Source organism: Seriola dumerili, unplaced genomic scaffold, assembly GCF_002260705.1.
Source record: "Seriola dumerili isolate Sdu_G_001 unplaced genomic scaffold, Sdu_1.0 BDQW01000044.1, whole genome shotgun sequence".
Lineage (NCBI taxonomy): Eukaryota > Metazoa > Chordata > Actinopteri > Carangiformes > Carangidae > Seriola > Seriola dumerili.
This window is the reverse complement of record NW_019174299.1, coordinates 5,922,092-5,942,114: the sequence shown is the minus strand read 5'-3', so window position 1 is coordinate 5,942,114 and position 20,023 is coordinate 5,922,092. Positions and strand designations below refer to the sequence as shown.

Genomic DNA, 20,023 nt, shown 5'->3' with positions numbered 1-20,023 from the left:
TCCGCTCTGGGGAGGAGAACGAATCGTAAAAGTGAAGATTTGAGGTTCAGTGTAGCAGACTGAAATGTCTGTATGTACTTGACAAAAGGACGGCGAAGAGGCGTTTTCTGCAACAACAAGAGATGAAGCAGTGTAACACGACAGAGTGACAAAGAAAAAAGTAGACATAGATATATATCTAATGTGGTTTGAATGTGTGTGTTTTTTTAATATCCTATTGCACCAGGACTCAAGCAATCTGAATTTCGTTACATTACATGCACATTGTTTTTGAATGACAATAAAACCTTGAATTGAATTTAATAATGGCTGCAACTAATGACTAGTTTCATTAGCAATTGATCTGATGATTATTTTCTCAATCAATTTATCGTTTCTTACATACAATGCCGGGAAACGGTGAAAATGTTTCATTATTTCCTAGAGTCCACGGTCACATTTTCAACCAACAGCCCAGAGCCCAAAGATATTCTGTTTACATCGACATAAAATACAGAAAAAAAACAGAAACTGGAAAAACTGCAATGACAGAATGTTTGCCATTTGTGCTTAAAAAAATTCAGATTCATCGACGATCAAAATAGTTGCCAATTAATTTTCTGTCGATCAATGACGCTTACAGTTCATCCTGATGGGAACATGAATGTCTGTACCAAATTTTGCAGGGGTGAGTGGGGAGTAAGCACACCATTAAAGAAACACTAAATAACACACATAAAGCAGCAGCTAAGGCTGAATACAAAACAATCAGTGTGACGCATCAAACAGCAGATTTTCAAGCAGACTTTATGGACAGTGATGGACTGAGCAAGATGAGTGTAATGCTGAATAGGAATCAAAATACCATGTGAAACATTTTTAATAAATGTGGGTTAACAGAGGCCGGGCCTTTGTCTGGAATGTGCTAAATGTTGCCCGTCAACTGGCTGCTCCAAACACTTGTGTGTGATCAGCTCTGCTCTCCAGACAGCCAATGCCAGAATTTCAGCGATGCCCTAACAGACCTAATCTTCCCTGATCCCAGAAAATGAGGCCTGCCGTGTTGGGACCGTAAGCCCTCTAAGCTGTCGTCCTTAGCATTCATTGCTTTTTAATGGACAGTCTGAAGGATTACAATTGAAACTGTTTAAAAGTGACACAATACAGCTATACATAGACAGTTTGAAATACAAAATGAACATACTTGACTTTTCCAAAGTGGCGCAGAAACCATCTCCAAATATAGGAGAAGGAGCAGCCATGAAAAAGGCCAGACCACCGCTTATAAAAAGCTGTCTTGTTAGGGTGAGGGATGTCTGTGGTGTACTGTTGGAACAATTAACAACAGCACAGAACGGGGAGTCTTATCTAAAGGCCCTGAAACACTTGTTGAACCTTGTGGGATTCAAGCATCTTCTCTTCGGTCTGCAGCTCTCAGGTAAGTGAGTTGCTACAGTACAAACCGATGTTTAAAATTCTGACCAATATCTGTTTAGTCTTGTTAAGTTTTCAGTTTGTCCCCATCATGCAGAGAGACAAAATGAGTGACGCCGAGATGGAAATATTTGGGGTGGCGGCCCCGTACCTCCGCAAATCAGAGCGGGAGAGGATCGCAGCCCAGAATATGCCGTTTGATGCCAAAACAGCCGTCTTTGTGCCCGACCCGAAGCAGGAGTATGTCAAGGGAAAAATCAAAAGCCAAGACGGCTCCAAGGTCACTGTGGAGACTGAGGATAGAAAGGTGGGTGTAGTTTGTACCATTTTCTTTTAGGCAGATAATAAAATTTGAACTGAGGCAGTAAAGCAGTTGCAGAGATTTTGGGAGAATTATAACATCCCATATCCTTTTCTTTTCTTATTTCTGTCTGCAACTGGATCTTTTGAATCCATATTTCAGGTCGTCACAGTGCACCTGGACGACGTCCGGCCCATGAACCCTCCTAAATTTGACAAGATCGAGGACATGGCCCTGCTGACGCATCTCCACGAACCAGCCGTGCTGTTTAATCTCAAGGAACGCTACGCTGCCTGGATGATCTATGTAAGAACAGCAAACATAAAATGAATATAAATTCTATTTCTAAAACAATTAAAAACCAAACCAACACTTTTCAAAATAAAACACATAAAATACTTTATGTGGTAGATATAAGATATAATATTTTGATACATGACCTATTACATTTTCACATTTTATTTTCCTGCTCATTCACAGACCTACTCTGGACTCTTCTGTGTGACTGTGAACCCCTACAAGTGGCTTCCGGTCTACAATCCAGAGGTGGTGGCCGGGTACCGGGGGAAGAAACGCCAGGAGGCCCCCCCACACATCTTCTCCATCTCTGACAACGCTTATCAATACATGCTCACAGGTATGCTCTCATCATAACATGCCTGACTAATCGCAAATTTGAATTATTGACGGTTTCTTGATATTATTGTAACAGTAGAAGTAGACCAAACTGTCAAACTTCATTTTTGTCATTAAACAAAAATAGTGAAATAACTCACATGTGATGGCAACTAATTAAAAGTTTGATTGAAAATAAATCAAGTGTCAAAATTAACAGATTAAAACCTCAAATACAGCTGGAATATAATGAAAAATTGCTATATAATACTATACATGGCAACATTTCTGTTTTAAAGATATAAGAGATTAAAATTTATTATAACTAGACCAAATTGTCTAAAAGGACTGCAATATATGTCATTTGTTCACACTAAAACTAGACCACATTTTGACTAAAATCAGCCTGAAATGACAGAACATCTGTTCTAATCAGAACAGAAAACAGGTATCAAGGCTTTGATGAAAGTTTGATTTCACACAACAGCATACCTTGATAAATTAAAAAAATAAAATAAATAATAATAACAATATTTACATGATTTTTCATGACTCAATTTAGACCAAGTTTGACTAATTAAAGTTTATTAAAATAAATCAAAATTAAATGCCAAAATTAACACACATTAAAACCTCAAATGCAGTTGAAATAAATGAGTGTCCACCTAAACTCTTTCCTTTCCACAGATCGAGAGAACCAGTCTATCCTGATCACGTAAGTACGACTTAACATGCTTGCCTACATGTACTGTCATTACTGTATTTCCCATCATTCATTTAAGCACTGTGCTCGTTAGTGGAGAATCTGGTGCCGGGAAGACGGTCAACACAAAACGCGTCATCCAGTATTTTGCAACAATTGCATCATTTGGAGACTCGAGCAAGAAAGAGCAACCTGCTGGCAAAATGCAGGTTCAGTACCTTTATGTCAATTTAACAACAGGTGATCAAAAACGATTTGAAATCATGTGCTGTAAAAACGACTTTGCAAATCACATTTTATTTAAAATTCCTTTGCAGGGGACTCTGGAGGATCAAATCATCCAGGCCAACCCTCTGCTGGAAGCTTTCGGGAATGCCAAGACTGTGAGAAACGACAACTCCTCTAGATTTGTGAGTTCAAATTTGATCTATACAGAACTCAAAAGTGCCCCTGATTGCACATATTATTATTATTATTATTATTATTATTGTTATTATTAATTTTTTAATCCTGTTAACATCTGTAATCACGAGAAAACAAACTTTTTATTTTGATCTAATGCGATAACTTACTTTTAATTTTGAAATAATATACAATAATGGCTGTTCTCAGCTTCCATGTGTCAGAGCAAGTTTCAGTTTTCATATGCTGGAACTCAAACGTCAAACTAAAATAACAATGTAATTACTGTTCTAGGGAAAATTCATCCGCATCCACTTTGGAACAAAGGGGAAATTGGCATCAGCTGATATTGAAACTTGTAAGTTTTCTTCTATCAGTGTCATTCACAGATATATCCAGGTCTACAGCAGTGATATTCCACTGCTATTCAGAGTTCTTCAATATATAGTTTACAAGTTGATGTTTATATTTATATTTATGCTTAGACCTTTTGGAAAAATCCAGGGTGACATTTCAGCTGCCGGCAGAGAGGAGCTATCACATCTTCTATCAGATCTTGTCAAACAAGAAGCCTGATTTAATTGGTAAATATACTTTTAACTTGTGAACTTGATCAGCCCTGAATGATTATGAGAATACTAAAGCTGTAATTAATGCTGCATTCATACATTTACTGCAGCTTCTGATCCTACACAGAAATATCAATGCTGTCTCTGCTTCATTTCAGAGATGATGCTGATAACCACCAATCCATATGACTATCCTTTCATCAGCCAGGGTGAAATCACTGTGCTGAGCATCAACGATACCGAGGAGCTGATGGCCACAGATGTGAGTGAATGTTATGTACAGAAATATTAAATTAGGACTGGGCATAGTGGTTTAAATCATAAAATGAATAGAAATATGTTTCTGATATGGATATATATAATGATATGGCACTGTATGCAAAATCACATAAAATAATCAGGTTGATGTTCAATGCAGTGGACTCTGATCCATGCAATACATCAGACAAAACCTACAACTGTAAAAACTAATGTTGTTAGTTTAATTACAGTTAATTCAAATTTGGTTGGAATCATTTGAAATTGAAATTGTGACATTGAAATATATTTGGTCTGTAAATAATATATTATAGATTATATAGATAGATTATATATAGATTATTAGATTATATATTATTATAGAAATATCAAAACAAGCTAACTAAATAAGTTTATTTGTATCACACAATATCATATAAAGTGATATAAAAACTTAAATTTATGTAAATTGTAAATGTAAATTTTCCATCTTAAAATGTCGAAAGGAAAGCAATGGAGCTGTGTATGTTGTGCAGTTATTTCAATCAGGAAACACTCATTTGCTTAACAACTAAACTTTTATTGCCATGTGCAAAGAGAGAAAAAGGGAGAGATATGACAGTATTTGGCGGTTAGACCCCCCCCCCCCGGACCTGGCGGTGGTCCTGGGGATAGGAAGAGGGGAAGCTGGAGATCTGGATGTGAAGAGAATGATGATGAGCTCAGCCTGACTGGATAGGAAGACTGGAGATGAAAGGGGGGGAGGAGGGTCGCAGCAACTGCACTGAAATGACAGCTGACAACAGGAGAGAGGAGAACAGATTTTAAAGTATGACGGGGACAACTTGATTGGCAGTATGAGATCGTGGCGCGATGTGATTGGTTCCTGAGCACCTGAAATCAGCTGATTACGAGGAGTGGGGTGAGAGAGGCAGAATAGAGTTAGTCTTCCTGGTAGAACTTGCGCTAAGCTTCATTCATCACGTGCAGCATCTCATGTATGGTGTTATTTTAGAATAAATTTTTATAAAAACATATTTTTATATTAGTTCTGACTCCAACAGTAATGCATTGGTAGAAACAAACTAAGACTGACTGGTACTAATCACAATAGTTCAGCTTCTGTGTCCGCTCTGCAGAGCGCCATCGACATCCTGGGGTTTAACATGGAGGAAAAGGTGGGCATCTACAAGCTGACCGGTGCTGTGATGCACAACGGGAACATGAAGTTCAAGCAGAAGCAGCGAGAGGAGCAGGCTGAGCCAGACGGCACCGAGGGTAACACTCCTGAGCTGTCACATAACTTTAAATTTAAACCAAGTCATGCTTCAGTCTAACTTTTATACTGTACACTTCTGAAGCCAAGTATGTGCTTTATGATTTGACCTGTACCTCCGTAGTGGCAGACAAAGTCGCCTACCTCATGGGTCTGAACTCTGCTGATTTGCTGAAAGCTCTGTGTTACCCTCGAGTCAAGGTTGGGAACGAGTATGTCACCAAAGGGCAAACTCCACAGCAGGTACAGTGTGTTTCTGCGTCTGAAAACGTGTTAACTATGTTCATTCTGATTTAAAAATTCAATTTAAAGGTTATGTTTGTTTACAGGTGAACAATGCCATGGGTGCTTTGTCTAAGGCCGTGTATGAGAAACTGTTCCTGTGGATGGTCACGAGGATCAACCAGCAGCTGGACACCAAACTTCCGAGGCAGCATTTTATTGGCGTCCTGGATATCGCAGGGTTTGAGATATTCGAGGTAAACTGGTTTCACCCTCATGAAAAAATCCAACAAATCTTTTCGAAATTGTCTGTATTTATTTAATCTTGTGGTTTATTTCAGATGAACAGCCTGGAGCAGCTGTGCATCAACTTTACGAATGAGAAGCTGCAGCAGTTTTTCAACCACCACATGTTTGTGCTGGAGCAAGAAGAATACAAAAAGGAGGGGATAGCGTGGGAGTTCATTGACTTTGGCATGGACTTGGCAGCCTGCATTGAGCTCATTGAAAAGGTACATTCCCCTAAATATGAATCCAGATATTCATATTAACACTAGATGGGTGTGTTCCAACACTAAACATCTGTCTGTCCTACAGCCTATGGGTATTTTCTCCATTCTGGAAGAGGAGTGCATGTTTCCAAAGGCGACAGACAGCTCCTTCAAGAACAAGCTGTACGACCAACACCTGGGGAAGAACAGCATCTTTCAGAAGCCCAAACCCTCCAAAGGAAAGGCAGAGGCTCATTTCTCTCTGATGCACTATGCCGGCACCGTGGACTACAACATCAGCGGCTGGCTGGAAAAAAACAAAGACCCGCTGAATGACACCGTGGTGCAGCTTTACCAAAAAGCTTCCCTCAAACTACTCTCTCAGCTCTTCGCCACATATGCATCTGCTGACGGTCGGTTCGCTTTTAAAGGCAGATATCATAAGATGTATATAATATTACAGTGAGAATCCATTACATCAGTTACAGTCCTTCTCTTGTGTGTCTGTAGCTGGTGGAAGTAAGAAAAGCTCCAAGAAGAAAGGATCTTCTTTCCAGACAGTTTCTGCACTTTTCAGGGTAAAAACCAATAATAAGACAGTGTTACTTTTTATAATTGTAATCATTTATGCATTTCATAATTTTCCCCTGCCTTAAATCTGTCCAAATTTCTGCATGTTAAGTCTTATAAATATTGGTATCTGCATTTTAAACACCCACCATGTGTTACTTTAAATTATTTAATGTAAACTTCATGTCTCCAAATTACCAGTAAGAAATACATTAGTAACCTGTTGATGTCCTGCAGGAGAACCTGAACAAACTGATGGCCAACCTCCGGTCCACACATCCACACTTTGTAAGATGCATCATCCCAAATGAGACCAAGATACCTGGTAAAAAAAAACAGCAACAAAGAAACAAAGAAAACCTTAATTACTTTTCAGTGTGTGGCTAACCCGTTCCCTCCATCTAGGGTCGATGGATCATCATCTGGTCCTGCACCAGCTGCGCTGTAACGGCGTGCTGGAGGGTATCAGGATCTGCAGGAAGGGCTTCCCCAGCAGGATCCTCTATGGAGACTTCAGGCAGAGGTAACACAGCTTGCTTTGTTTCTGCTGAATAAACAGCAGAATTCACTGGAGTATGAAACTGAACTTCCTGATGCCTCTGTGTGTGACAGGTACAGGATCCTGAATGCCAGCGCGATCCCTGAGGGGCAGTTTATTGACAGCAAGAAGGCTTCAGAGAAACTGCTCTCTTCCATTGATGTGGACCATGCCCAGTATAGATTCGGATACACGAAGGTATTTTTCAGAAACATCTGAGGTAACATTTTATTTTACAGCTCCTGTATTTTCCAGCTCAATTCCTAGAAACTACCCTTATAATTTCCTAAACATTAGCTGAAACATTTAGCTGTTAATTATGAGGATATTTGCAAGACAGGCCGACGCAATTTGGTATTAATTAAAAGGGAAATGAAGATAGTGATAATTGCTTCAGTTATGAAGTACCTGCTAGATATAATATTTCACAAAATGACGTCAGTATCCATCAGAGTTTCCTAGAAACTTGATTTGTATTCTTCATGACTTTGAGCTGTGACATTATTACCACTCAGTTACCGGTAAATATTAATTTAATTGATGTTTATTCTGCATACTGGTTGCATGCTGCCCCTGCAGTTTTCACCTGCACTTTGTGTTTCAAGCTGATGACAGTCAACAAATAAAACACACTGTATGCTATGAAACTTCCCCGACTCAGCAGTTACATTTGCAAACATATTTCTACCTGATGTCAAAGACCGGACTTGTAAATTAAGTAACTCAATCAAGAATGAAGAACTTTTGTTTGTTTTTAAATGAAACTCAGATAGATACTGACATCTGTCTATGAACGGTTGTTCGTTTACCTTCTACACAACGTACCTTTCTTGGAAATATCCCCATAATTAACAGGGAAAGAACAGATAATTTTTTAGGAAATTATGAGGAAAGTTTCCAGGAAATGAGCTGGAAAATACAGGATCTGTAGAATAAAGTGTTATCATGTTCTTAAATGGGGGGACACTCATTGATATGATGGGGTTTTCAGAGACATCAGCAACAGCAACAGCCTTTTCTGACATGGTCCAGATACTTAGAGTTAAACACTAAACCATACATTATGATATGAAAAACTGAATTGTTCCATAATGTGACATCCATTTATTCATTCGTTCTTTCATTTAAAGGTGAAATGGAGTCCAGAGATTATCCTCTATAAATCCGCTGCTAAACCACCTAAAAGAACTGTATCAGTCTGACCTTCAGTGGAGCATTTTAGATTCGCATCAGCCAAGTCATGCCTGCATTTTAGCACAGAGAACAGTACAGTGTCTAACTCAGTCTAAAAGAATTCAAAAATAGTGAGTAAATAGTTCAGTAAAATCTTCACAACATACAGGTGTTTTTCAAAGCCGGCCTCCTGGGTCTCCTGGAGGAGATGAGGGATGAACGTCTGACTGTGCTGATGACGCGAATCCAGGCTGTGGCCAGAGGTTACGTCACCAGGCTGAGGCTCAAGGAGATGTCGAAGAAAAGGTCTCTGGCACATTCATTTCTTTATCAAAAGAACAAATATCAGGGGAATTTATGTGAATTTGGCTGATTTTACAGCTTCTTTCTTTCTGCTATTGAATTCTGTTGATCGTTTTGTTTGTTTACTGTGTAGAGAGTCAATCTTTATCATCCAGTACAACATCCGCTCTTTCATGAATGTGAAGAACTGGCCTTGGATGAGGCTTTTCTTCAAGATAAAGCCTCTGTTACGGAGCGCGGAGGCTGAGAAGGAGATGCAGACCATGAAGGAGGAGTTTGCGCGGCTCAAAGAGGAGTTTGCAAAGTCAGAAGCCAGGAGGAAGGAGCTGGAGGAGAAGATGGTCATGCTCGTCCAGGAGAAAAATGACCTTTACCTTCAAATCCAGGCAGTATGTAAACACCCAAACCCAAGCAGAACAAAGTGGTCCGTGTGTATTGATTTAGTTCTCTCAGATAAAGACATCAGAAGGAAAAAATTCAGAAACCGGAAGATCAATAATGAGGTAAGATAAGAGGAAATGACATCGATGCCTGCAGGGAAATTGGACACTGCGGAAAGAAAATCCATCCAAATCAAAACAAAATCTAAAGACAAACAGAGCAGACAGAGTTATCCAACCCAAACGTATATTTGATTAGAACAGCAGAACATATTAAGAAAGAAATATACTGTATATATGAAACTATTGAAATAATTTGTATTTGTAAATACATCTTTATTTAGGTCCTTATTAATATTTATAAATAGTTACTACACATAGAAATAAAACATAACTATATTGGCTAAAAAGGTGTAGGCTGAAGGAATAGTTTACTGCACCTGCTCGCTGTTCCATAGACAATATAACATTAACATATACTACTAAACATTACATGACTCAGCAATACTCACTACTAGCAAACACATAGTCAGAGAAAATAACAACAAGTAGAAGCAATAATGGAAAGAAACTTTCCATCACTAGGATTAGACCATACTATCAAACAAAAACTGAGCAAGAAGCAAGATTAAGAGTTCCTGTGTGTCATACATACGGAGACCAAAAGAAAAAATACCTTTCACTACTGTTTATGCAATGATAATGATCATATCTGGGTTTTATATTCATCTAACACCATATTTTTAAACCTTTTTTGAAGTTTTCCAAGTGAACTACACATTCTTAACTCATTGTCACAACCTATCCACAGGTTTACCCCTTTGACAGATATGCATCTTCTTTTTATTCTTCTTTGTATTTGTCCTTGCTCCTGTTTTTTAAATATACCTATTGCTTTTTTCTGATTTCAAAATATATAAAAATATGTGTGTGGAAAGATATACTGTATATAAAAAAGTGTAAAGATATTTAACAATATATAAAGATTAAAATACGTATTGTGATATATTAAAGTTTGTTCAATTGTCCAAACAAAACAAACTAATAAGAAAATGTAAAAAGAAACAAACAAGGAAATATAAGAACATGAGAAAAAATATAAAGAAAAGTATATGAATAAAGTAAAGATGTCAAAATGTGTAGATGTCTTACAAAGATACATAACAATGGAACCCATAATATGGAACAATGATGTAGTAGCAAGATGAAAAAGCTGAAAACAAAATTAAAGAAGAATAATAGAATAGTCTATAGCTGAATAATCCACCTTCACTGCGCTTGAATAATGCACCACTGTGTCCCTGTCCTTCAGGAAAGGGAGAACTTGTGTGATGCTGAGGAGCGCTGTGAAGGTTTGATAAAGAGCAAGATCCACCTGGAGGCCAAAGTCAAGGAGTTCTCTGAAAGAATGGAGGAAGAGGAGGAGATCAATGCTGAAATCACTTCTAAGAAGAGGAAGCTTGAGGACGAGTGTTCGGAGCTCAAAAGAGACATAGACGACCTGGAGCTCACCATCGCCAAGGTGGAGAAGGAGAAGTACGCAACAGAGAACAAGGTGCACTACGTTGTGTCAAAACAGGTTTTGATTTGAGAAGTTGAAGCTTCACGTGATGTACTTTGGATAAAAGTCTCTGCCAAATGAGTAAATGTAAGTATATTAATGTGCTAGTGAAAAAGATGCTTCTCTCCTTAGGTTAAGAATTTGGTGGAGGAGCTAACTACTCTTGAGGAAAATCTGCTTAAGTCCTCGAAGGAGATCAAAGCTTTGCAGGAGGTGCACCAGCAGACTTTAGATGACCTCCAGGCTGAGGAGGATAAAGTCAACTCTCTAATGAAGACAAAGATCAAGCTGGAGCAACAGGTTGATGATGTAAGTGTAGAAAGACAAAGTAATTCTTAATCCAGTTAATGACTTTAAAGGTCCCATATTTTACACTTCTATGTTTTATTTGAAGTGTTGATCCATAAGAAGATATATTTGTGGTACCAAAAGTACCAAAAACCATCTCAGTGTAGTTTTACATTTCGTCTCTCAGGCTTCTCTCTGGAGCTCTAGTAACAACAGGTCAGTCAGCCAATCAGAAAAGAGGAGACTCTGAATCTCTCCCTCTGATTGGCTGACTGTTTACTGAGTGGTCTAATAAAATTTTCAGATTTCAAACACTCAGAGAAACCAAATGCTGCAAGGTTGGATGGTGGATCCATGGGTCCATGGTGGGCTTGGGGCATGGCTGAGAGTGGTGACTGCTTTTTTTGCGACATCACAAAGTTACAGAAGTCCTGACGACTGGTTTTAAGGCTCAGTTTCTGAATACAGGCTGTGTGCATTTCTCTGTGGACTGAGCGCTTTGATACTTTCACAGTATTAATATAGAACCTAGACCTGCCTTATGATCAAACAAAACATGGACATCTGCCTTTATACAATATGGGACCTTTAAAATAAGATTTGCATGGTTTCCCTGATTTGGTTTCTGATAAGAGCGTTTCTTGCAGCTGGAGGGTTCTCTGGAGCAAGAGAAGAAGGTGCGTGCAGACTTGGAGAGATCCAGAAGAAAACTAGAGGGGGATCTGAAACTGTCCCAGGAAACCATCATGGACCTGGAGAATGAAAGACAGCAGATGGAAGAAAGACTGAAAAAGTATTTTGTTGATTTGTTATTCAGGACCATAAATCCCGAAACACAAAGTGAATACACTTGGGTCTAATTACTAAAGACTAACTACTCTTAGACTCAATAGCCTACAGGTTCGCACAGGGATGAATATAAAATATATTACAGCAATAATGATGAAGATAATGAAGGAGGATGTTTGTTTCACAGTGCTTCTGTATAAAAACCTGCATTTTGATATTGATTGTTCACCTGAACAGCAATTGTCAATCATAGATTGCGTTACATCTGCCAAACACATAAGTTATTCCTCATCTTAAAAGCCTTTTATCCTGTTACGTTAAAAATGAATAGATATTGTTTGAAATAGAAACAAATGTGCAAGCTAAGCAGCTAAACAGGGTTATAAGGTTTCCTTATCATATAATAAAACTGGGACAGTTGTCATTTCATTCAGCAAAACTGATGGTCACCAGCTACTACTAACAGAGATACTACTAACAAAAAGTACTTGATGATAAATCTGCCGCCATTATCAATGTAAACGGCAAAGACTGAAAAGCATAGCAAGAATAACAAATAGGAGTGAGGGGTGTCGTCTGCATTAATACAGAAAATTCATCTCTTTTCAGAAAAGACTTTGAAATTAGCAGCCTGCAGTGCAAAATTGATGATGAGCAAGCCCTTGGCACTCAGCTACAAAAGAAGATTAAAGAGCTTCAGGTATGATTTATCACAACAGTGCTGCAGTATTTAAACACACCTCCTGTAATGTCTCAACAAACCCCTTTCTGTATAAGTGAATATAATTTCCCTGCAGGCTCGCGTTGAGGAACTGGAAGAGGAAATCGAGGCCGAGCGCTCTGCTCGAGCCAAAGTGGAGAAGCAGAGGTCTGATCTGTCCAGAGAGCTGGAGGAGATCAGTGAGAGGCTGGAGGAGGCCGGAGGAGCCACCGCCGCCCAGGCTGAGCTGAACAAGAAGCGTGAAGCCGAGTTCCAGAGGCTGCGTCGGGATCTGGAAGAGTCCACCCTGCAGCACGAGTCCATCGCTGCAACTTTACGCAAGAAGCAGGCTGACAGCGTCGCCGAGCTCAGCGACCAGATCGACAACCTCCAAAGAGTGAAGCAGAAACTGGAGAAGGAGAAGAGTGAGCTGAAGATGGAGGTCGACGACATGGCAAGCAGCGTGGAGAGTGTCTTGAAAAGCAAGGTAATAGACTTTCTGTAGGGATGTAAACACGTTTTGTTTTGTTTTGTTTTGTTTTGTTTTGCCACCTGTAAAATAGTAACCAGTGCTCTGTATCTCAGGCTAATCTGGAGAAACTGTGCAGGAGCCTTGAAGACCAAATTACTGAATACAAGACCAAAGCAGAAGAAGCCCAGAGGTCTCTGAGTGACTACACCACCATCAGTGCTCGTCTACAAACAGAGAATGGTAGATTTCAGATATTAAAAACTGAAAAAATAAAAAAAACAGATGCAAAAGAACATTTTTAGATTGACAGAAAAGTCAATTAACTTCTTCTTTTTCCTGGGTAGGTGAGCTCACACGTCTGCTGGAGGAGAAAGAGACCGCTCTGTCCCAGCTGACCAGAGGGAAATCTGTGGGGAGTCAACAAATTGAGGAACTAAAGAGGCTCTTGGATGAGGAAGTTAAGGTCTGAAACAAACAATAAAGCCTGATACACAGTCTGTTGCAGTCACAACAATGATTTATACCTGCAAAAGGGCTGCAATTAATTGTTTCTTTGGTTATGGATTGATCTTTTACCGATTACTTGTTTGGTCTATAACATGTCAGAAAAACAGTGAAAGATATGGACCACGATTTCCCAGAGATCAAGGTGAAGTCTGCACGTGTGCTCATTTGGTTTGATCAACAGAGAGCTAAAGACGTCAAGTTTACAATAACATAAAAGTCAGTTGATCGATCAACAATTTATTAAATAATTGTTTCGCCAGTAACCTTCACTACACACAGTAGCAGCACATCATTTCAGAAAAAGTTGAAACCAAGAAATCCTGCTGTGATGTTAGTAAATTGTACACTACATGCTAATCATGCTAATGCTACTTTATCAGCCAGGGTGAATGCTTGTTATTGTTTTGGGGAGGTGGAGGTGCAACAATTAGGCGATTAGTTGAGCAGTCGATGGACAGATAATTAATCTGCAAGCTAATGATCAATTATTCGATTTAGTATTTTTTTAAAGCAAAAATGTGAAACGTCCCCAGCTTCTCCAAAGAGAGAATTTGATGCTTTTCTTTGCCGTGGTCTGAGGGAAGTGATTGCTTGACAAAACAAGCAATTAGCAGAACTCACCCTGGACTTTAGATAATCATAACCCTGTTGTCTAATATCTTAAAGGCCAAATGATGAACTGATTATTCAAAAAAATCCTCAGCACATCAATCAGTAGTGAAAACAATTTAGTGTTAGTTGTAGCCATAAAGCGCATTGTGTGTATCCTTGAGGTATAATATACACTGTTAGTGGATTTCCTTCCTGAAACAGCAGATTTCTTTGAATATTTTAAATCGTGCACTTTTAACAACCATGTTAACGAGCTTGCAGTCTTCTTCCTCTGTGCTTTTCTCGGCGTAATGCTCCACTTCTCAGCACCAGTTAATAGGGAATAGACTCTCACTGATGGCAGGGTTGTGTGTCGTATCACCGGCACGCTTGCAAACAAAATGGAAATCCACTCATAATTACATTTTTACATCTTGGTTAAGGCAGCTGTTACTCTGGGAATAAACCACTTTGTTGTATATGTTTCTGCTTTTGTCAGGCTAAAAACGCCCTGGCTCACGGTTTGCAGTCGTCTCGTCATGACTGCGAGCTGCTCAGAGAGCAGTATGAAGAGGAGCAGGAGGCCAAAGCTGAGCTGCAGCGCTGCCTGTCCAAGGCCAACAGCGACGTGGCTCAGTGGAGAACAAAATACGAGACCGACGCCATCCAACGCACTGAGGAGCTGGAAGAGGCCAAGTAAGAGCTGGGCGGTGTATTTTTCAAGTCAGTGCTGATTGATTCCTTATGCTTTAACACAATTCATCTGTGGTTCAAAGGAAGAAGCTGGCCGTGCGGCTGCAGGAGTCGGAGGAGATGACAGAAGCAGCAAATGTCAAATGTGCATCACTGGAGAAAACCAAGCAGAGGCTGCAGGCTGAAGTCGAGGATCTCATGGTTGAGCTGGAAAGGTCAAACGCAGCCAATGCCACTTTGGACAAGAAACAGAGGAACTTTGACAAGGTATTCCTCTTCCTGCCTTTTGTCTCTCAGAAACAAGCTAGACTGGCTACACATGTTTTCCTTATTCCTCTGGCAGGTTCTGGCTGAATGGAAACAGAAATATGAGGAGGGTCAGTCAGATCTGGAAGTCTCCCAGAGAGAGTCCAGACTGCTGAGTACAGAACTCTTCAAGTTGAAGAATTCGTACGAAGAAGCTCTGGATCACCTGGAGAACATGAAGAGAGAGAATAAAAATCTCCAACGTGAGAGCTCTGCTGGAAACAGATCTTTCTTTTTTGGGGGTACTGAGAAGCTGTGGTGATTGTTCTGTTTATTAACATAAATGTTTTTCTGTACATTTCATAGAGGAGATCACAGATATCACAGAGCAATTTGGGCAGTCTGCTAAAACCATCCATGAGCTGGAGAAAGCTGCAAAGCAAACTGAACAGGAGAAGAGAGACACCCAGGCAGCTCTTGAGGAAGTAGAGGTTCGTATTACGTCCTGAAACGACAATAAAGTCTCCAATATCAACAAAATAACTACAACCCTAAGTGTTTATTTCTCTCCTTGTAGTCTTCCCTGGAACATGAGGAGGCCAAAATCCTGCATCTCCAACTGGAGCTGAACCAGATCAAGTCAGAAGTGGACAGAAAGGTGGCGGAGAAGGACGAAGAAATCGACCACCTCAAGAGGAATCACCAGAGGACCGTGGACACCCTGCAGAGCACGCTGGACGCCGAGACCCGCAGCAGAAATGATGCTATCCGGACGAAGAAGAAGATGGAGGGAGATCTGAATGAGATGGAAATCCAGCTGGGTCACGCCAACCGGCAGGCAGCCGAGGCCGCCAAACAGCTGAGGAACCTGCAGACTCAGCTGAAGGTTTGTGAATGCGTTGGTAAGAAAAATGTTTCCACAAAGGGGCTGCTGATGATGCTTTTAAATCCTCAAATTCTGGCTCTCTGTCTCAGGACACTCAGGTCCATTTAGATGAAGCGCTCCACAGTCAGGAGGACTTAAAGGAGCAACTCGCCATTGTGGAGCGCCGCAATAATCTGATGATGGCAGAGAACGAGGAGATCAGGGCGGCGCTGGAGCAATCTGAGAGAAGCCGCAAGCTGGCCGAGCAGGAACTGATCGACGCCAGCGAGAGGATTCAGCTGCTGCACTCTCAGGTCAGGAGACGTTATTTAGGACAGGAAAGGAAAGGACAGGACAATTTTACAACAGGAGAGTACAGAAGGTGTCAGAAACAAGGTGCCAGAAGTGCTTGTCGGAGGGTCGAACAGTGTATGAAACCCCCTCACCCCACACCTCTCTCACCTCCTTCTATCTCACTTTTCATTCTCTACTTAACTGTTTCTGTCACTTTTCATGTGAACAACTAAGTGCGACACCATCAAAGAGAGACTGTCTGAAAATGTGCATCATTATCCCCAAACCTCTACACCATTTTCATCCAACCTGCTACTGTAGTTGTTCTGAACAGCTATAAACACTTCAGACATGGTTGGACGATCCCATAAGCAAATGTTATATACTGTGTGTAGATATGGAAGCTCAATATATATTTCATATTTACATATATATTATGTAAATATAAACAGTATATCCATCCCAAAGCCTGCCAACATATGTTGATATTATATAGAGTGGGTTCCACAAGTCTGAGACCGCTCTCCCGGAATGGGAAGAAAGACATGTTTCAATGCAGGAGAAAACTTCACACATCTATTTTGTGAGGCAGGTGCGTTGGAACAGCATGAGTGGATCCAAAGTGGCAGTCAAAAAATCCCGCACACTGTCTCAGTCTGTCACAATGTGCTGGATTTTTTTAATTGCCCAGATAGAGATGTTTAAAATGAATGAGAAACTTTCAATAAAAAACATACAAGCATACTGAACTTTTATATGTTGTTTCAATAAACTTGCATGTATTAATTAAATATATTTTGTAAACATATATGGTCGCAACATGTTATACCATATAAATATTCATCATATAGATAGATACTTTATTTATGTTTATACTTTAACACCCTAACATGCCAATCGAGCACTTACTATGAACTTTTAGTGCCCTTCTTTACCTGATCTCTTTCACTTGTTAAATAGATGTATTACCCACTACTTACACCAAGGTCTCCGACTGCACTGAAGCTTTAGTGATGTACTTGTAAGTTGCTTTGGATAAAAGCATCTGCCAAATGAGTAAATGTAAGATATTTGAATAAGAGCAGTGTGTGATCCAGTGTGTGATCCAGTTAAAGCTTAGGAACTCAAAATCAGGACATCGTGGATATTGTTTTGATTATCAGTCTCTTGCAAGTCCGCCAACTTTCTGAAGGACCCAATACAGAAACTTGGATATTGATCCCATTCTGTCTAACTTAGATACACTGTGAGAATACACTCTGTCATGTTTATTCATGATGTGGGAGATCCACCAGACGAGCTAGTTCTTTTCAGACATACCCGGATATCTTACAGATCAGACAGCGGTTTATTTACACCACTGTTTTGCACTCAGAAAATGGTCAGAGGTTGTTTACTGTCATTTTTTTTTTTTTTTATGGATCCACGACTCACTTGCTCATAATGCTGTGTGGTTCTAGCCTTTGTTCAGCTTGAGTCGTCTATACTTCTTATATCTCTTAGAGTTGAGAATGGACATGTGCACATGACACATTATGATCATGAACCTAGATACGTTGTTTACACACAATAAGAAATACATCTAGTTTATTTAGGTTCATAAACACCATAGTGGGCTTTGTCAGATCTTTGAAACCAGGATAAGATGTTTACATGTGCAAAAACATAAATGGCATCCTCCACAGAGCCCCATCATAAGAAGTATGCTAGAACTAACATGTAAAACTACTTACAGATATAACTTTCATTGTAGTTAAGTATGGATTATGAAATTTGTATCATATCTGTACATATCTTTATATATCTGTAAGCAAATAATTCTTTCTCTTTTTCTTATTTGACCTTGGTACTAATCCACTTCAACTTTGAATTAACACCTTATATTTAAATGTTATGTATTAATCAGAACACCAGCCTCCTAAACACTAAGAAGAAGATGGACTCTGATTTAGCTCAGCTGCAGTCAGAGATGGAGGACACTGTCCAGGAGGCGAGGAATGCAGATGAGAAGGCCAAGAAAGCTATCATGGACGTAAGTTTAACTGAGCATCTGCTGGACTTTGAGGTTGTGTAGATTTAAATTTCACACTGAGATCCCATTTGCATTCAGGCTGCCATGATGGCTGAGGAGCTGAAGAAAGAGCAGGACACCAGCGCCCACCTGGAGAGGATGAAGAAGAACCTGGAGGCCACGGTGAAAGACCTGCAGCAGCGCCTGGATGAGGCAGAGCAGATAGCTCTGAAGGGAGGGAAGAAGGAGCTTCAGAAACTGGAAACCAGGGTATGAATCAAGACAGGACAAAAGCCATTCTGTAGAGTAGGAGTAGAATGAAAAGTGATTTAAACCTAGAATATCTTTAAGGTCCGAGACCTGGAAAATGAACTGGAGGCAGAACAGAAACGCAGTGGCGAGGCGATGAAAGGTGTGCGGAAATATGAAAGAAAAATCAAAGAGCTCACTTATCAGGTAAGCGGTATATGATCCGGTTATATAACTGTGCATTTCGTAAGTTCTGATGTGACTGCTCGAAGCTGAATACATATGCAAAGTGAGACGTGAGAGTAAAACCTCAAATGTTTCATTTTAGGGTGAGGAGGAGAAGAAGAACGTGGCCCGACTCCAGGATCTGGTCAACAAACTGCAGCTGAAAGTGAAAGCATATAAGAGGCAGTGTGAGGAGGCGGTGAGTAAAAATATATGAATATTATGTGAACTGTTGCTGGCATGATGTGTACCTTGAAGAAAAAAAAGTCTCCTTCCCTATGTTGTTTTCTGTGACGCACAGGAGGAACAAACCAGCATCCACTTGGCCAAATTTCGGAAGGTGCAGCATGAGCTGGAGGAAGCTGAGGAGCGAGCTGATATCGCAGAGTCCCAGCTGAATAAATTACGGGCCAAGAGCCGTGATGTGGTTGGTAAAGGGGAATAGAAAAACACACTGGTACCATCCACTTTAGTAAAGATACCATTGTCTTCTGAAAACCATGTACCTCCACTTTCAGCTGGTGCATTGGAATTATGTTTTCAAGTTTTCCGCCTCATTCTCGTGAAGGCGATACCTCAGTAACACCTCGAGGGAATTTGTTGGAATTTGGCACAAACGTCCACTTGGACTCAAAGATGAACTGATTCGATTTTGGTGGTGAAAGGTTCATTTGTTCAACTGCAACTGGACTGGTTGGCAGAGGCATACAACAGGCAGTAATTCTAGTTTAGTTGTGTTTTTTTCTTAAAGGGAAATGCAATTTATCTGTAAAAATCAAAGTCACCAAACTTGGAAATACATGGTTTTCTTTGGACAGCTATAGGGATTTGGTCAAAAGAGTTTCATGTTATTATATTATGTTGTTTGATCATGGGATGGTAGTGGAATAAACCATAGTGAAAGTGTAATAAACAAACCTGACACAACGCTAAAGTATCATAAATCTTTATGTATTCAGCTTAATGGAATCCCAGTTTTATATTATTACACATTGAAGGGATACAACTGAGTTGATACATGGTGGACATGTAGAGTTGTACTCAGTCTGTGAAAACAGCTGTACAATGTCTTCTGTGGCTCTGGGAAGAGCGTAGTGTTAACTGAAAGCCTGGTTACAAACTGGGAATGTGGAGTGGGTCTTTACCAGTCTGTAAAGGTCCAAGGAAAGATGTGACCAAGGTGCATTATAGTAAATGTAGGATGCAGTCTTTTTGGATCTTGACCCATATTAGAGACACAAAAACCTGCAGAACCATGGACCACTTCACAAAGGAAGGAAAGAGAGAGAGTGACTTCATTAAGCTGTTGCTGCCTCTAATACCAAATACAACAAGGAAA

General features: G+C 40.0%; 1 protein-coding gene across 2 annotated transcripts; it reads left to right on the top strand.

Annotated features, from left to right (window-relative positions):
• Positions 1-1,519: 1,519 nt before the first annotated feature.
• On the top strand, positions 1,520-19,129 carry LOC111217701 (myosin-1B-like). 2 transcript variants are annotated; one of them, XM_022739684.1, is made up of 38 exons: positions 1,520-1,720; positions 1,877-2,020; positions 2,195-2,351; positions 3,017-3,044; positions 3,127-3,241; positions 3,350-3,442; positions 3,729-3,792; positions 3,920-4,018; positions 4,162-4,265; positions 5,380-5,518; positions 5,641-5,759; positions 5,846-5,995; positions 6,080-6,250; positions 6,336-6,642; positions 6,740-6,807; positions 7,037-7,124; positions 7,205-7,322; positions 7,412-7,535; positions 8,680-8,816; positions 8,947-9,202; positions 10,506-10,748; positions 10,887-11,063; positions 11,690-11,835; positions 12,441-12,531; positions 12,629-13,018; positions 13,117-13,243; positions 13,348-13,466; positions 14,601-14,797; positions 14,878-15,061; positions 15,138-15,303; positions 15,407-15,531; positions 15,618-15,926; positions 16,016-16,219; positions 18,106-18,231; positions 18,310-18,480; positions 18,562-18,666; positions 18,788-18,883; positions 18,986-19,129. In XM_022739684.1, the coding sequence occupies exons 1-38, from the start codon at positions 1,520-1,522 to the stop codon at positions 19,127-19,129; spliced, it is 5,802 nt and encodes a 1,933-aa protein (XP_022595405.1). The 2 variants fall into 2 exon arrangements, with proteins under 2 accessions (XP_022595405.1, XP_022595406.1); XM_022739685.1 differs by having other exon boundaries at positions 1,529-1,724; positions 1,887-2,020.
• The last annotated feature ends 894 nt before the right edge of the window (positions 19,130-20,023 follow it).